Source organism: Lycium barbarum, chromosome 8, assembly GCF_019175385.1.
Source record: "Lycium barbarum isolate Lr01 chromosome 8, ASM1917538v2, whole genome shotgun sequence".
Classification (NCBI taxonomy): domain Eukaryota; kingdom Viridiplantae; phylum Streptophyta; class Magnoliopsida; order Solanales; family Solanaceae; genus Lycium; species Lycium barbarum.
In genome coordinates, this window is record NC_083344.1 from 128,967,250 (window position 1) to 128,982,793 (window position 15,544).

Here is a 15,544-nt window from a genome sequence, read left to right on the forward strand (position 1 = left end):
CTAAAATATGCAACACAGAAAACTACACTAGACACTAAAAAGATATAAAAAAATAATATTACAGTAGTAGAAATTAACCTCAAAGGACTGCATCACGCTTTAGAAATAAATTTAAAAAAATGAAAAAATACAGAAAAAAAGAACATATCTCTAAATGTGAGTTCTTGCTTATTTTGTTCATAGTTCCCGTCAAATCTAAATGACAAAATTCGGTAAGTATTTGATGGAGACTAAAAATGTTAATTTTAATAAACTTAAAGGACCAAAACTGTTAAGGACAAACTTAAGGGACTATCTCAAACGTATGGGACCATTTTTGTCTCTAATGATAAATAAATGTGTAGTTTGGTACCGGGTAGACCCGATTGGGTGGGGAAAACCCGATTCGTTTGTGAAAGAAGGGGATCCGCAAAACCATATACAAATCCCTTCTTCATTTTCATTGTGAAAACCCCTCTTATCGAACCTCCAGAGATCGGAAAAGCACCATATACACATGGAAGTGACCGCAGAGAAGAGAGAATTGGATAATAACAATAAGAACAATCAAACCCTAAATATCGATCCGTTGACTGCTGTAGAGGATCGCGAACGCATCGCTCTTGACCTTAAAGCCGGCTTGCATCCTCTCAAGGTTTCACTTGTTTATCTTTTGTGCTATTTCTGCAATTTTTATTTCATTTTTATGTTCGTCAAGTTTAAATGTTACATGCTTTTGTTCGTATGTTTTCTTATGTTATGTGATGCTATTTGCAGCTATTTTGTTAGGTTTGATGCAATTTGTGAAAAATGTTTTCTATTTTGTTAGATATCGTAATTTTTAGGTTTATCGAGTTTAAATGTTACATGCTTTTGTTCGTACTGACGTTGTTTGATGCTATTTGCAGCTATTTTGTTATATTTAGGTTTATCTAGTTTAAATTTGTATGATTTTGTTTATACTCGTTGTTTTGTTAGGCTTGATGCAATTTGTGAAAAAACGTTTTCTATTTTGTTAGATATCGTAATTTTTAGGTTTATCGAGTTTAAATGTTACATGCTTTTGGTCTTATGTTTTGTTAGGTTGTTTGATGCAATTTGCAGCTATTTACTGATAATGTTTTCTGTTTTATTGTATCTAGTTCTAAGGTAGAGAGGCTGTTTGATGCAGTGTGCAGCTATTTACTGAATATGGTTTTGATTTTATTATATTATTTTAGGTTTAGGAGATTAATTTTATATGCTTTTGTTCATACTTGTTGTTTTTGTTAGGTTGTTTGGCTCAATTTGGGACTATTTCTAAAAAAAAGTGCTTTCTGTTTTATTTTATGTTATTGCTAGGTTCATCAAGTTCAAAGTTATATGCTTTTGTTCATACTCATTGTTCTGTTAGGTTGTTGATGCAATGGTTCTGAACTCCTCAGTGTGTGACTGCTTTCGTTTTATTTTATGTTAGTGCTAGGTTCATCAAGTTCAAATTTATATGCTTTTGTTCATACTCATTGTTCTGTTAGGTTGTTGATGCAATGGGGCTGAACTCCTTAGTTTGTGACTGCTTTCGTTTTATTGAATAACAACAACAAGAACATACCCAGTGTAATTTCACAGGTGGGGTCTGGGGAGGGTAGAGTGTACGCAGACCTTACCCCTACCTTTAGATGTAGAGAGGCTATTTCCGATAGACCCTCGGCTCAAAATAGAATAACGCAGCGAAATAGCAAGATATGAAACAAATAGAGCAACAGATAATAATATACATTGAAAGAATAAGAAACTACGCGATAAATAAATAGTACTACTAAAATAAGGAACGTTGAATGAATAGTATTAAAAAGTAGGTGCCCGGTGGAATATCCCCGGTGCACACAAGTTAGCCTGTACACCACTGTTGTGAATAAAGGTTATTTTAAGTTAACGAACAAGTCAATTGAAGGTATGAGTTATAGGCCCCCATTACATTAATACAAGGAAATAAACTTGTCCATATACTTTTTGAACCAGAGATATAACTAAATGTGTAACATAGTAACTACTAGTAAGCCACTTCCTATTAGAGAAAGGAAATACAACATAAGGTATAAACATATGCACAACTAAATCAATGACCTTGGGTGATAAGGATTGGACATAGTGCTTCTGAGAGAAATCTGCATCAATATCTTACCTTTATACTTATATACTCCAAAGATTTGGTAAATACAATAGCGTCAGGTGTTGGAACTGGGAACATGAGTATGGAGTATCAAACTTTGAGCATCATATGTCCCATACAATTGATGCTTACTTACTGAAAGTCCATAGTAGAGCCTGATAATCTTGTAGGATCCTGTGATTCAATATTCTTGCATTTCTTCTCCGTTTTATTAGCACCTCCATTGTTTAAACAATCAGCACCTATATCGGTGGTCAAGTTCCTGACATGCCTCCAAATTTCTGCTTTTCTTTTTTGGAAATGGCAACGCAAATATATTCATCATTGTAAGTACCACTCAGGCCTGGAAGATTTTAGACTAGGATATGCTTGCAGCTTATTATCATGCACTATTTTCCCACTCTTTATAAAAAAATATATGTTTGGGACGCGACTTTTTAGTTCCATATGCACATTTATTTTGTAGCCATGTTTACTTTTCATCATTTGCTTTCTTTTGTGAATTGTGCTTCTGGTACTCACTTAGCTTCATTGTCATGATCAGAACAAGTTTGTTTTCTGGTACACCCGCCGGACACCTGGGGTTCGAACACAAACATCGTACGAGGATAATATAAAGAAAATTGTTGATTTTAGTACTGTAAGTCAATTTATCTCTGGCCATTTTGTCAATACGTGAATTTGATTGCCTCATTAATAAATTCTGTGCTCATCATCCATAGGTTGAAGGTTTTTGGGTTTGCTACTGCCACTTGGCTCGTCCATCAACATTGCCCAGCCCAACTGATTTGCATCTTTTCAAGGAGGGTATTCGTCCATTATGGGAGGTTAGTTTTGGTGCTCATGCTAACTATTGCTTTACTGCTTCCTCAATTTCGTTGAAGTCCTTAACTATGTATCTCTTACCCAAGTTAATTTCCTGATTATATTTGTCTCTGAAGGATGCTGCTAATTGCAATGGTGGGAAGTGGATAATTCGTTTTAAAAAACCTGTCTCTGGACGCTTTTGGGAGGACCTGGTAAGCAAGCTGTCTCAGTGATTGTTGTTTTCTGTCAACTTAACTGGATCATTATGGCTATAAAGCCATTAAGTGGAGAAACAAATTTTTAACTCGACGAAAGTAGGATTGTAAGCTTCAGACAGTATAAAAAATGACTACCAAAATAGAGAGCAACCTTCTATTCCTTTTTATGCAAAGAATGATGAGATGCCACTTAACAAACAATCTCACATAGGTTTCTTGCCATAAGTAAGCACGAGCAGTTGATCAGAGAGCTCACCAGGGGGGAATTGGAAAAGCCCCTGCTTATTTATGCGGGGGTCAGGGTCGGACCAGACCTTTTGTCAAGTAAACCAGCCAGCTCCATCGAGTCTGGTTGGGCCTTTCATAAATCTCCAGCTGAAATACATTGGAGGTGGGGGCCTAACCTTTCCTCCACATACATCTTAAGATTGCATCAATCTATACTATAGATGGTCAGCTAGGCTTCTCACAGAATCATATACAAAACAAATTACATACAAGAGAAGCCGCCTATCCATCCAAACTTGAAGTTATATTAAGGAACATCAAAAAGGTTAATTCTATACAAGGTCCTATCTACAGTGATAGAGTTTGTGCTTGCTTTCATCCAGAATGAAGAGTATTGAAGTTTATCCATTCTGAACTCCCTCTAGTAGCTCTAGGCAGCTAACAACAACATACCCACTGTAATCCCACAAGTAGGGTCTGGGGAGGGTAAGTTTATGCAGACCTTACCCCTACCTTGACAGGTAGAGGGGCTGTTTCTGATAGACCCTCGGCTCAAGTAAAGCAGAAACACAGCAGTTAGTAGCTCTAGGCAGGTGATGGAAGGAATTGAGCCAAGTTATCTGTCTGAGGTTAAGCCATGGTTAGCAAGAGAGGCTGCTACTCTGTTACCTTCCCTAAAGCAGTGAGAGATCATTTTTCCATCCATTAAACGTAGTCGCCATCTAGTATCCTCAATAATGTTGGACAAGTTCCAAGGAATCTTACTATTGTAGGTCACCCAGTTCATACGAAGCACAGAATTAACTTCGATCTCGATTCTGCTAAAACCATTATCCACACACCAAGTTAAGCATGTATGAAGGCTAAAGCTTCAACCTTGTTATTAGAGGAGATATCAAAAGGAGTAGCAGAAGCAGCAATCAGATCACCCTTATGATCTCTGACAATACCCCCATATCCACTAATCTGTTATCCTGAGAGATGTCTTGTTTCATTGACGTTTCTCCTCTTTTTTTGTCAGTAATTACTCAGCTGGTCTTTTCATCATGCTGCCTTAGATTCCCAGTAGCTAACGAAAAAGTGTTTTTTTTTTCCCCTTTTGACAATGCTAACGAAAACGTTGTCTGTTTGAAGTATTCTCATCTTGGAGTGTACATTTGCTAATTGTAAATTTACTCAAACAGATGTTGGAAGGTAGGTTTGAAGTTTTTGTTGCCAAATATCTAATTATTAAAACTAAATTAATCAATCAACTCCTCAATCCTGTGTCAGTTGGGGTCAACATTAATTTGGGAAATTTCACTAGACAAGTAAGCATTAATCTGGTAAACTCTTTTAAAATGATTTGTCGGACTACCCTCATGATCATGTTTGTTTCCTAAGCTTTGCCAGAGGAAGAATTATGATACTTTCTGTATCATTATTTTCTTTTTGGAGGATAAGAGGATGATATGTTAATAGCACATTCATCACTACAGCACATCTGAATAATGTAATAAAATTCTCCCTGCATCCTCAAAAAAGAAAAATTGTTAATTTGACATCAGCTAAGATAAGATCAATGTGACTTCAGATGCAAATTTTGGCAACTGTAGGTGATTTCTTCACATCTGTCCAAGTCTTGAGGGACAAAGTTACCCGGTACCTGTGTTGGTGGGAGGTAGCAGGTACCCTGTCCAAGTCTTGGTGAATACACACTTTTGTAGCAATTAATATTTTAAGGTGGGTGCACCAGACCAAGACTGGAGTGCAACGCCTAGGCGACACTTGAAGGCCCGATAGTAAGCCACTTTGATGGGCCTCCCCCCTAAGAATTGACAGCCACGTATCAGCGATTGCCTCCCACTGTTGTGTATCATGTGCATAACATCAGGGTCACAGGTTGTCTGGTGATGTTTGAATTCCTTTGAACTTATGAAATGTTGATGGATTTCTTGTCTAGGTTCTGGCTTTGGTAGGTGATCAACTCGATTACGGTGACAACATATGTGGTGCAGTTTTAAGCATTCGTTTCAATGAAGACATATTGAGCGTGTGGAATCGTAATGCATCAGATCAGCAGGTATGCTAATTGTATCCCTTAATCCACACCACTTTATTCCATATTAGGCTAAACAAGTAAACATGCTCACATCATCTTGGTTTTGGTAGGCTGTGATGGCATTGAGAGATTCAATCAAGCGACACTTGAAGCTTCCCGCTGGCTATGTCATGGAATACAAAGCCCATGATGCTTCCTTGCGCGACAACTCATCATACCGCAATACTTGGATAAGATCATAAATAGTTGCTAAACTCTTATTTTGCTGTTAAACTTTCAGAAGAGAGATTGCATAGTTTGGTTGGTATTCGGTCAAGTGATTTTCATGGCATGTTGTACGAGCTACCAGTCGTGGCAAAATCTCAGATTACCAACACTTTGATCTTTTAGTTGTCTGTAGTTCGTCTAAAGTGCATGCACTTGACTCTATTGAGTATTGACAAATGGGTTTCCCAGTAGTTTGTTACTAGTTACCACCAGTTTAAACTAGCAGTATTAGCTCAAGTATAATTGACAATGAATTATTCCCAGTAATATGTTAATCTAGTTACCACCACTTTAAGGTAGCAGTATTCGCTACATAATGCTAGTTCGTACGATTACAAAAAGTTACATATAAACGACATGCGTGTAATATGGAATTCCAGTGTTTGTATTTGCAGACATTGTTTTCGACGACTGGTGTTGCATAACTAAGGTGGCATTACTTCAAAACTTCGAAGCAAAAGTTTGTAACTGTTTCACAACAGGACTAAAATTGATTAAAGGTAGAAAATATAAACTGTTTTTGACGATACTGTCTTCTTTAAGTGGAATTTTCATATCATATTAACGCAGAAGCAGCTCCGGAGGAAGTTGACATAGGGTAAAAATTTACTTGCACATGGTGTTTACACTAACCCAATATAAGTATTTACACGTGTTTTACACGCTACTCTTATTACTAAACTATAATTAATTAATATATAATTAAACCTTAATTTATAATTTAACCTGATAAATTAGTATGAGTTGATGCGAATACCGGATAAGATTAGATTCGCGGTACGGGAGCTTCCAGACAAAGGACTATATTTTGATATGCCAAAAAGTATCAACACATCAGAGTGGCGCAGCGGAAGCGTGGTGGGCCCATAACCCACAGGTCCCAGGATCGAAACCTGGCTCTGATAATTTAGTGAAAAAAGAGTAGCTTCCACTCCCAGCCATCATTTTTTATAGAAAAAACTTTTTTCTCATTGTTTTAGCTCTTGGCAATCAGTTATAAATTAATAAAAGAAGAAAACAAGAGATAACATTAGCTTTTGCTCCTAAGCTATTCTATAAATATCAGAAGGAATTGCTTGGACCAATAATAAAGAGATATGCTTATTTAACATATTTTACTCATTCTATATCAAAACAGAGTCTGTCTCTCAAATTTTCTCCTTGTTTTTAGCGCTTGGCAATCAGTGTCTTAACTACATTTGCTAAAATGAAAACAAAATAAAACAGGAAAACAAAAGGTAATAGTAGTAACAAAGACCCTTGATATTTTTAACAATACCAAGAATACTAAAGGGGATGATAATCCCAAAGAGACTCATATGGATCATGTACAATTTCCATGTAATCTTGAACACCATTCACTGCATAAAGTGATGCTGATATTTGTCTTTCCACTTTCATTACCTCAAATTCTGAAAATCCCATCTCAGTCTTGGTTGGAATATCTAACAATTCTAGAGCAAATTCGAAACCTTCTTCAAAATCCCACGATAATTCTGGCTGTGAAGACGAAAAACAAGAACTTGAGAAACAAGAAGACGTTGGAGACGGCGATGTGCCTATGTCTAAATCAGGCTTGTACAAGTTACTGTCATCAAACAGTTGACTTTCTTGTATAATTTCTTGATCACAAGACATTACTGTTTCATAAAGGTAGCTCCTTTTTGCATTTTCACTAGAAATTGGATCATCAAAATTGCTAATTGGAGTAGTAACATTAGTAGTACTTTGAACAAAGTTACTATCAAACAGTTGACCTTCTTGTATGATTTCTTGATCAGTAGAAAGTACTGGTTCATAAAAATAGCTCATTTGTGCTTTTTCACTAGAAATTGGATCATCACAAGTGCTAATTGGACTAGTTGTCACACTAGTAGTACTCTGAACAGAGTTAGTACTACTTGTGGAATCAGCTAAGCAATGCAGGCTTTTCTGCTTTGCGATTTTCTTGACGTTGAGAAGATTTCTAATCCGGGAAGCAAGAGGGGAATCTTGAGAAACACAAGTAGCAACAAAGTTGGTTCGTGTGTTTGATCCACGAAGAAGAACAGCAGCTTGATCGTAGGCACGGGCAGCTTCCTCTCCAGTTTCGTAAGTTCCAAGCCACATTCTTATCTTTTTTGTTGTGTCTTTAATCTCAGCTACCCATTTTCCTGAAGGCCTTTGTCTTACACCAACAAAATGGTTAGAACCTTTGCTTCTTTTTCTCCCCTTGGATTTGGTTGCTTTGTTAAGTGAAATTGGTTCTGTTTGCTGTTGTTTTTGGAAGTTAATTTCCATTGTAACAAATTTTGAATCAAAAGAAAGAGAAGTGATAGGAGAAACAATTAGTAGTAGGACTATTGAGAAAGTTGTTTACATGTCTTTGTTCTTTTTGCTGTTTATATATATTATGTTCTGAGATACCTATCATTCAAAAGTTTGCTCCTGTCTTATGTTATGTTGTTTTCTTGTGTTTGTTTTGTAGTAGGTGATATATTCTGATTCTTTTTTTTATCTTCAAATGGAAAGGATTTTAATAATGCAACTTGACTCATTCCTCTTTCTTTTGTGTAGACCTTTTCTTCTGAATTTAATCAGTATTTGTGACTCTGGTGAATGATTTAACAATGTTTTTACTGTTTTTTACGGTTGGGTTGACTTTCATCCAAAAGTTTGAGTCAATTTCTTGTTGACATGGATACATTCTTAAGGGAATATTGAAAATATCAAAATCCTTAGTTGATTGATTCTTTGTTTGGGTAACGCCAACATCTTGCATATGCCAAGACCCAAAGTGAATAAGTGAAGGGCCCAGGATAGCCTGGGTTCGAGTTATGATCGAACACGGTGCTTGCTTGATGGACTTGATTAAGAAATAAAGTTACGTCCTTGCTATCAGCTATAACTTTTAACATGATCATAAACACTTGATCATAATATTATTTACAATTTAAATTCCGCGAAGTATGCCAAGAATGTCATATTAAGTCGAGAAGTTAGCTTTCAGTTAGATGTCATTTTTAACTACTTATAAATTTTGTCTGCAAAGGCACATTTTCTGTTGAAATGTTTACTAATGAGTGTGGTAAGGAGAGATCGATTTTATGACTTATTATAAATGTTTTTTTTTACATGACTTTTTTCCAAAAGATTTGGTAAAATACAATACTTACAAGAGAATTGTGTAGGATTATTTTCTTATCTTTAAATTGTAACTATTCGTGGGAGACCATTTTCTCTGGTAGCTTGATTCCAATGTTTGTTAACATCAAAATTAGCCAGAGGTCTCTGCTTCAACTCATATAGGAGTATTTTTTTTTTCAGAATTTGTATCAGACTCCATTGATCCTTTTGTCAGAAAACGCCAAATTTGCACTTTTGCTGGAAATCATAATCTATTACAATTTCAAAAGTAGGACTTTTTTGTCCCTCGCCTCAAAATTAAAGGACTAAAGTCGAATATTCTCATCGAATTATTCTTAAATCTAAATTTAGCTAAATCCTTAAGTTGATTATAATTTATAAGATAAGATTAAACATCTTTTTCAAGTGTTGTCATCCCTAGATTTTTAATATAGTTGAGCCAAAAACGCCGAAGTTTCACTTTTGCTGGGCAATCATACTTTATTACTACTACAATTTTAAAAGAGGGTGATAAAGACAAGAAGGTTGCAAATAGCAAGACTAGGAATTAATGATAGTAGATTCCAGTCAACACTTTCTATAATGTTCCAAAGTTTTCCATTTTTTTCCCCGCTTGTTACAATGTTAATAACTTCTTCTTCTTTTTTCAAATAAAAGAAACACAAAAAAAGGTGAAGATTTTGCGCAATTAGCTAGCTGATAGACTAATGGTTATGGCAGAACTGGAAGGTTACCTATCGGCGGAATGCAATAATTTCAGTTTAAATCCTATGTTTATATTAAGAAATTTACTAAATGAGTACAAAAATTAAATCTCAAAACCCAATTAACGACGTCGTATCTCACAATAACTCTTGAAGTTCAAATTTTGACTCTACCTGAGGTCATTTTGGTTAAATGTAAAAGTATTATCTGTTCATATGAGTTCGAGCTGCAGTAGTATCTTGAAATTTGAATGGTGAAAATATAGAATTGGAATAGCTGATTGGTATTTTTCAAAATTAAGACAGTTGGATTTGATAAAGGAGCAAAATAACTTACTCCTTGGAATCCTTCTAAGGTAAAATTGAGGCCTTGTAGATAATCCAAATAAAAAAAAAAAGTTTCAAGATTAAGTTGTTTTAGAGATTTTTTACATTTTGTAGTTGGGGGTTGGAAGGGGTCAGATTAGATTTAATTAAATATTTGTTTAAATTAACTAAGAGATAACGATGGAACTAAATTAATTAGATTTTTGTTTAAATTAGATTTTTTCATCAACCCCAAAAATTCTCTTTTTTGTTACATTCAAAGATACCATCAATCCTTTGGCCAAGAAACGCCAAATTTGCACTTTTTGCTATCATAATCTATTATTCCCTCCGTTTCATATTACTTGTTCACTTTTTTTTTTTAAAAGTCAAACTATAGAAACATTGATCAATAATTTGAGATATATTTTTTCACCACATTAATATGAGAAGAATTGCAACTTATAGTATTTTTCGTGTAGTTTTTATATGTTCAAATTATAATTCTAAAATATTGAATTGATCTAATCTAATTTAGCTCCGAAAATTAGTCAATTCGGCTCTCGAAAAGCGAAACAGGACAACTAATGTGAAACAGAGGGAGTACAATTTCAAAAGTAGACATTTTCTCCTAAAAATTCAAGGACTAAAGAGGAATATTCTCTTGAATTCTTCGTAAATCTTCATTAGCTAAATAATTAAGGCGATTATATTAGAGAAGATTAAACATCATTTTCAAATATTGTCATTCCAAGATTTTTAATTTAGTTGAACCGTAATCATACATACTGGGAAATATGCCCCTTTGGTATTAGCCATCATAATCCTTTGCCAAAGGATGCCAAATTTTCACTTTTGATGGGCAATTATAATAACCTATTTTGTAACATCCCTTGATGAGCTAATACAAAAGGGGCATAGTTTGCGTTAGTACAATCATGGCTCAATTAAATTAAAATTTTGGAATGACAACACTTGAAAAAGATGTTTAATCTTCTCTTATAATTTATAATCGCCTTTTTTTTTCTCTTTATAATCATCTTAAGGAATTAGCTAAAGAAGATTGACGAATAATTCGAGAGAATATTCCTTTTTAGCCCTTGAATTTTGGGGTGAGGGACAAAAGGCCTTCTTTTGAAATTGTAATAGATTATTGACAGCAAAAGTGCAAATTTGGCGTTTTTTGGCAAAAGGGTCGATGGAATCTTTATTGTAACAAAAAAGAGCATTTTCTTTTTTGGTGATGAAACAAGAGCAGCTTGCACGATTACATTGTCTAATTAAATTAGTTCCATCATTATCACTTAGTTAATTTAAATAGTATAATTAATTAATGCTTTTAAATTTTACCAAAATTTCCTCCCTTAATCAAGTTATTCATACTTAAGGGTCCTTTTGGACATCAAAATCTTTTTCTTGTTTTCCAAAAGAAAAAAAAATCAAATATTATTTGGTTATATATTGAAATCATTTTGGGTTAATGAGCTTTTCAAGTTTGAAAAAGTGATTTGACTAGTTTTTTAAGTGAATTTTTTCCTGCTCACAAAACTTTAACATTTTTTTCATGTGAAATGCATGTCAAACACAATTTCAACTTTTAAATATTATTTTTTTACTTCAACTTTAACAGAGACCTTCTTTTTCAAGTTTCAACCAATTTTCCTGCTCACAAAACTTCAAGTTTTTTTCAAATTAAATGTATGTCAAACACAATTTTAACTTTCAAATACCATTTTTCAACTTCGAATTCAAAAGATATCTTTTTTTCAAGTTTCAACCAAATCAAAAGCCTAACTTAAACATGTACTATTTTTCACTAGGTTAAGCGCTTGATGGTATCTGTCCTGTTGTATCATTTGTTGTGTCATTGTAATTTATTAGTGCACCAATTTTAGTAAGTTCGAATTTAAATTTTATGAGTTCTAAAATTTAAGATAATAATATCATATGTCAGTAATTGAGTTTTAAATTTTATCTTTACACTACCTAGAAGATATCTAAATACAAATACATGATTTAAACTAAAGTTTATGAATTTCACCGAATCCACCGCACTTGACCATTAGTCCATTTGCTAAATAATTGCCTAAAATCTTGACCTTTAGTTTTTTCTTTTGTTAACAAAAAAAAAAAGTTAATATAACATTGTAACCAAGCAGGGATAAAAATTGAAAACTTCTGAGCATTACCAAAAACAATATTGATTGGAATATATATATATATATACCATCATCAATCTACAGTCTTGCTATTTGCAACCTTCTTGTCTCACTTTTAAATTTGCAATAGTAATAGGTTTTCTTTATTTCCAATCTGCAATGCGATATTTGGACTATTTTAGAACACTAAGAATATTTCATTCTGAATTAAAACATAAGAAACTTCAAAGTTATAGAATCAATCAATAGAAAAACTGATTAAAATAACATTATCAATATGATTTATCCCAGATTAAATGATCTAGATTAATGCCACACGATATTTTTATTTAGTTATCGTTGTTATTTCATTTAACTTAACGATTACATTATTATCATGTTTCCGTCATATATCTCTGATTAATCATAAATTTGTCACTTAAAACACTAAAAACTACATCAAATTTACAGACCAGTATTTCTTTTAATCCATGAAAAAAATGGACGTTCATCTCAATAAATAAATTGTAAGGAAAAACTTTTCGAACATGACCTTATCAAAAAGGATACTGACATATGATTCACTGCCTAGTGCCTACAAACACTCAAAATATTTATTGCCTCGGGTAAAGAATGCTGGAAGCATTGGAATGAACAAAACCCTTCCATCCTTAAATAAAAGTCTCAACTCTCAAGTTTCAAACCATGGGAATGAAGGCACCGAGGTATAAGCAAAAGAAAGAATTAGTAAGAGCCCATTGGGATTGGCTTATAAGTTGATTTTTAATTGATTTGATCAAACCAGCTTATCAATCATTTTTAATTTATTTGAAAGTTTAGCAAAAATAGAAAACTTAAATTAAGTTAAAAAATACTTAAAATAAACCAAAATCAAAAAATTACTCAACCCCAACTTTTTTTTTTTGATTTAAAAGCCATTTTAATTTAACCAACAACTTTACCCTCCCTTATATTTTCTATTAATTCCAATATTACACGTACTTCTAAAAACCCTTTAAGCACTTTTATCCACTGCTTATTTATAAAATAATTTTCAGCACTTCAAAAGTACTTTAAGCACTTACGCTTAAAAGCCGCCTTTTTCCAGCTAATCCAAACAGGCTCTAAAAGTTACTGAAAGAAGGGTTATACAACCAGCACATACTAGCATCGTATGAAGTTCAAAACAGCCAAGAATAGAATCAACAATAAGAAAAGCTAGACAGCAATCACAACATTTTCCCCATAATAACTTGCAATAGACAGAAAATTACTCAAGCCTCATGGTTAAAAGCACCACCCAACCAATCTAAATATATGCTAGTACACACTAGTCATGAAAATAAAACCAAGCATTTAATATTGGAGAACACTTAACAATAGTCATCACAGTATCAAGGTAAACAAAACCATCTCCACAATTAATTGCTCAACGCAACCTCCTGGCTTCCCTCTCGGACTCGAGCAGTGTTAGAACATCTCCCTCTCTGACTGGTCCCTTGACGTTTCTCATGATAAACCTGTTCTGGTCATCAAGAAACTTGACTCTGACCTGAGTCACCTGTCCTCTGGATCCGGTACGACCCATCACTTTCACCACAATGGCGTGCTTGGTTGCAGATTCCATTCTGGAGATGCATTAAACATATTTGTAAGAAGCAATGATTGGAGGAAATAACAAAAAACTGAATGGAGCAACAGCAGAAATCGCCAACAATTCATGCCAAAGCCAATTAAGTAATTAAGCCTTCATGTTCAATAGTATTAAAGCATAAGATGTAATTGCAAACAACCATTTTCTAGTTCAAAGACGCAGACTATATATGAAAGTAAAGAAAACCTGGACATTAGAAATTCAGAAAAAAATTAGTAGCAAATAACTTTTAACTTTAAGGATTCCCAAAATCTGTAACAGCTAACGCATTTGACTCTATTGGAGACAAACATTTTCCAGTTCAAAGAGAAATACTCATTAACAAAAAACCCTAGACATCAAAACAAAGAAGCGCAGCTTCTGCAACCACTTTCCCTCAACATGCTCTCACAAATCAATATCATTTAACAAAGCGGCGATACAGGGCTGAGATTTTTATGGAAGTACAGAAGATTGTTTTTTGCTGTTGGACACACAGCTGTTTACTTTGTTTATTTGAGCAGGAACAGTCAAAATTTTAAAAATGTAATGGCGTTTGGAGGCGAATTTGTGAACGAAACAGTCTTAAGACGGAAACTTCTGAAAAGCAAAAATTGGCTCAAAAAAGAGAACAAAAATCACTTTCAGAAGCATAAACCCACGTAGAACTGCAACAAATCCGTACTATGATGCCATTTTTGCTGTTTAAGGCTTTAGAGTTGCAGGGCACCCCACAGAAAACCTGTAGATATTTCAGAGCCATAATTCAGTAGCTCTCCCCTATTTGCAACCCAAAGCCCTTCCCAGTTCATCTGAACTTAGAATTTATTCACAAAATAAAACCTAACAACTGAAGATTAGAAAAAGGAAAGACAAAAAAAAGACGATGTTACAGAAGAAAATGAAGATGCATTCCGCTGTAAATACATCAGAACCTTTCGGAACCACAACCAGGTTTAGAATAGTGCTAACTTGCTTATCACACAACTGTTTACTTGTATTCGTATGATAAGTACATTGGCATGCAAAATCTTGCTTTCAATCAAACTTGCAACTTTTAACTATGCTACAGCCTACATGGATTTAGACTGCCTTAGCACACCTAAATGGGTACTGGACTCTTCATGATACATAAAAATCTAGTTATTACTAGAGTGGTAATCAGGGCGAGCACTTTGTGTGGATTCTTCATGATACACTAAAATTGTATATAAGAAAAAAACAACAAAATACAGGTTTGTATAACAGCCATATTATGATTCCCCAAAATTGAGTCAAGCAGGCAAATCCACAAAAAAGTAACAAAGACATTCTTTTACACCATCAAAATCAACTTAATTTTTCACAATTATCTCATACACCCATTGCTAAAACCAGACAACCTAATAATCTCACACATAGACAACCTAATAATCTCACACATAGACAACCTCAATAACAATCCAAATAAAGTATTCCACATTGAACATGACCAAGTAAATTACTAATGATATCACAGCATTGAACATGACCAAGTAAATATAACTTATTATTATACAAGCACCAATGTGGAAAAAAAAAAAAGATAACGATTATTGTGTAATTAGTGAAAGGAGAAACATACATTTTTTATTGCGTCAAAATCGAAGCTGAATTCGCTGGGGAGTTAGCGGCGGAGTGTTGGCTTTGAGGTGAACAGGTTTGGGTTTGGTGTTTAATTTATACTAGCAAATTAGGTATTCAAGGGCTATATGGTTTACCCGGCCCACAAGAATAAATTGGGCTTGGGCCACATGTCCATATGTTTCTTTCTTTAGAAAGGGAGATGGCTGATTTACCAAATGTTCTTTTTTAGGGCACTATTTATATTTTATTTATTTCAAATATTAAAAGTAACGTAAATATAACCCTTTAAAAACTAGTTCTTTTTGAACAATATTAGGCTTGCTTCTAATGTTTGCTCATA

At 34.0% G+C, this 15,544-nt stretch overlaps 3 protein-coding genes and 1 non-coding gene across 4 annotated transcripts; 2 read left to right on the plus strand and 2 right to left on the minus strand.

The window, feature by feature from the left end:
- The first annotated feature begins 365 nt into the window (after positions 1 to 365).
- On the plus strand, positions 366 to 5,883 carry LOC132607364 (eukaryotic translation initiation factor NCBP). Its single transcript, XM_060321297.1, has 6 exons — positions 366 to 634; positions 2,676 to 2,771; positions 2,854 to 2,958; positions 3,073 to 3,150; positions 5,327 to 5,446; positions 5,536 to 5,883. The coding sequence occupies exons 1-6, from the start codon at positions 497 to 499 to the stop codon at positions 5,665 to 5,667; spliced, it is 669 nt and encodes a 222-aa protein (XP_060177280.1). The 5' UTR covers positions 366 to 496; the 3' UTR covers positions 5,668 to 5,883.
- Positions 5,884 to 6,525: 642 nt separating this feature from the next.
- On the plus strand, positions 6,526 to 6,597 carry TRNAM-CAU (transfer RNA methionine (anticodon CAU)). The gene has a single exon. It is a non-coding gene; the product is annotated as a tRNA-Met (tRNA).
- A 382-nt stretch (positions 6,598 to 6,979) lies between these two features.
- LOC132608335 (ethylene-responsive transcription factor ERN1-like) lies at positions 6,980 to 7,972 on the minus strand. Its single transcript, XM_060322369.1, has one exon. It carries the CDS (start codon positions 7,970 to 7,972, stop codon positions 6,980 to 6,982), a length of 993 nt encoding a protein of 330 aa, XP_060178352.1.
- Positions 7,973 to 13,185: 5,213 nt separating this feature from the next.
- Positions 13,186 to 15,340, minus strand: LOC132607365 (small ribosomal subunit protein eS28-like). The gene is made up of 2 exons (XM_060321298.1): positions 15,203 to 15,340; positions 13,186 to 13,594 (listed from the first exon to the last, which is right to left on the minus strand). The coding sequence occupies exon 2, from the start codon at positions 13,591 to 13,593 to the stop codon at positions 13,396 to 13,398; it is 198 nt and encodes a 65-aa protein (XP_060177281.1). The 5' UTR covers position 13,594; positions 15,203 to 15,340; the 3' UTR covers positions 13,186 to 13,395.
- Between the last annotated feature and the right edge of the window lie 204 nt (positions 15,341 to 15,544).

What these genes read in the sequence shown, in the direction of transcription:
- LOC132607364 (XM_060321297.1), top strand. Translation starts at nt 497, where the DNA reads ATGGAAGTGACCGCAGAGAAGAGAGAATTGGATAATAACAATAAGAAC. An exon ending in CCGGCTTGCATCCTCTCAAG is followed by an intron (nt 635 to 2,675) that starts GTTTCACTTGTT and finishes TGTCATGATCAG; the next exon opens with AACAAGTTTGTTTTCTGGTA. An exon ending in GACGCTTTTGGGAGGACCTG is followed by an intron (nt 3,151 to 5,326) that starts GTAAGCAAGCTG and finishes TTTCTTGTCTAG; the next exon opens with GTTCTGGCTTTGGTAGGTGA.
- LOC132608335 (XM_060322369.1), bottom strand. Translation starts at nt 7,972, where the DNA reads ATGGAAATTAACTTCCAAAAACAACAGCAAACAGAACCAATTTCACTT.
- LOC132607365 (XM_060321298.1), bottom strand. Translation starts at nt 13,593, where the DNA reads ATGGAATCTGCAACCAAGCACGCCATTGTGGTGAAAGTGATGGGTCGT.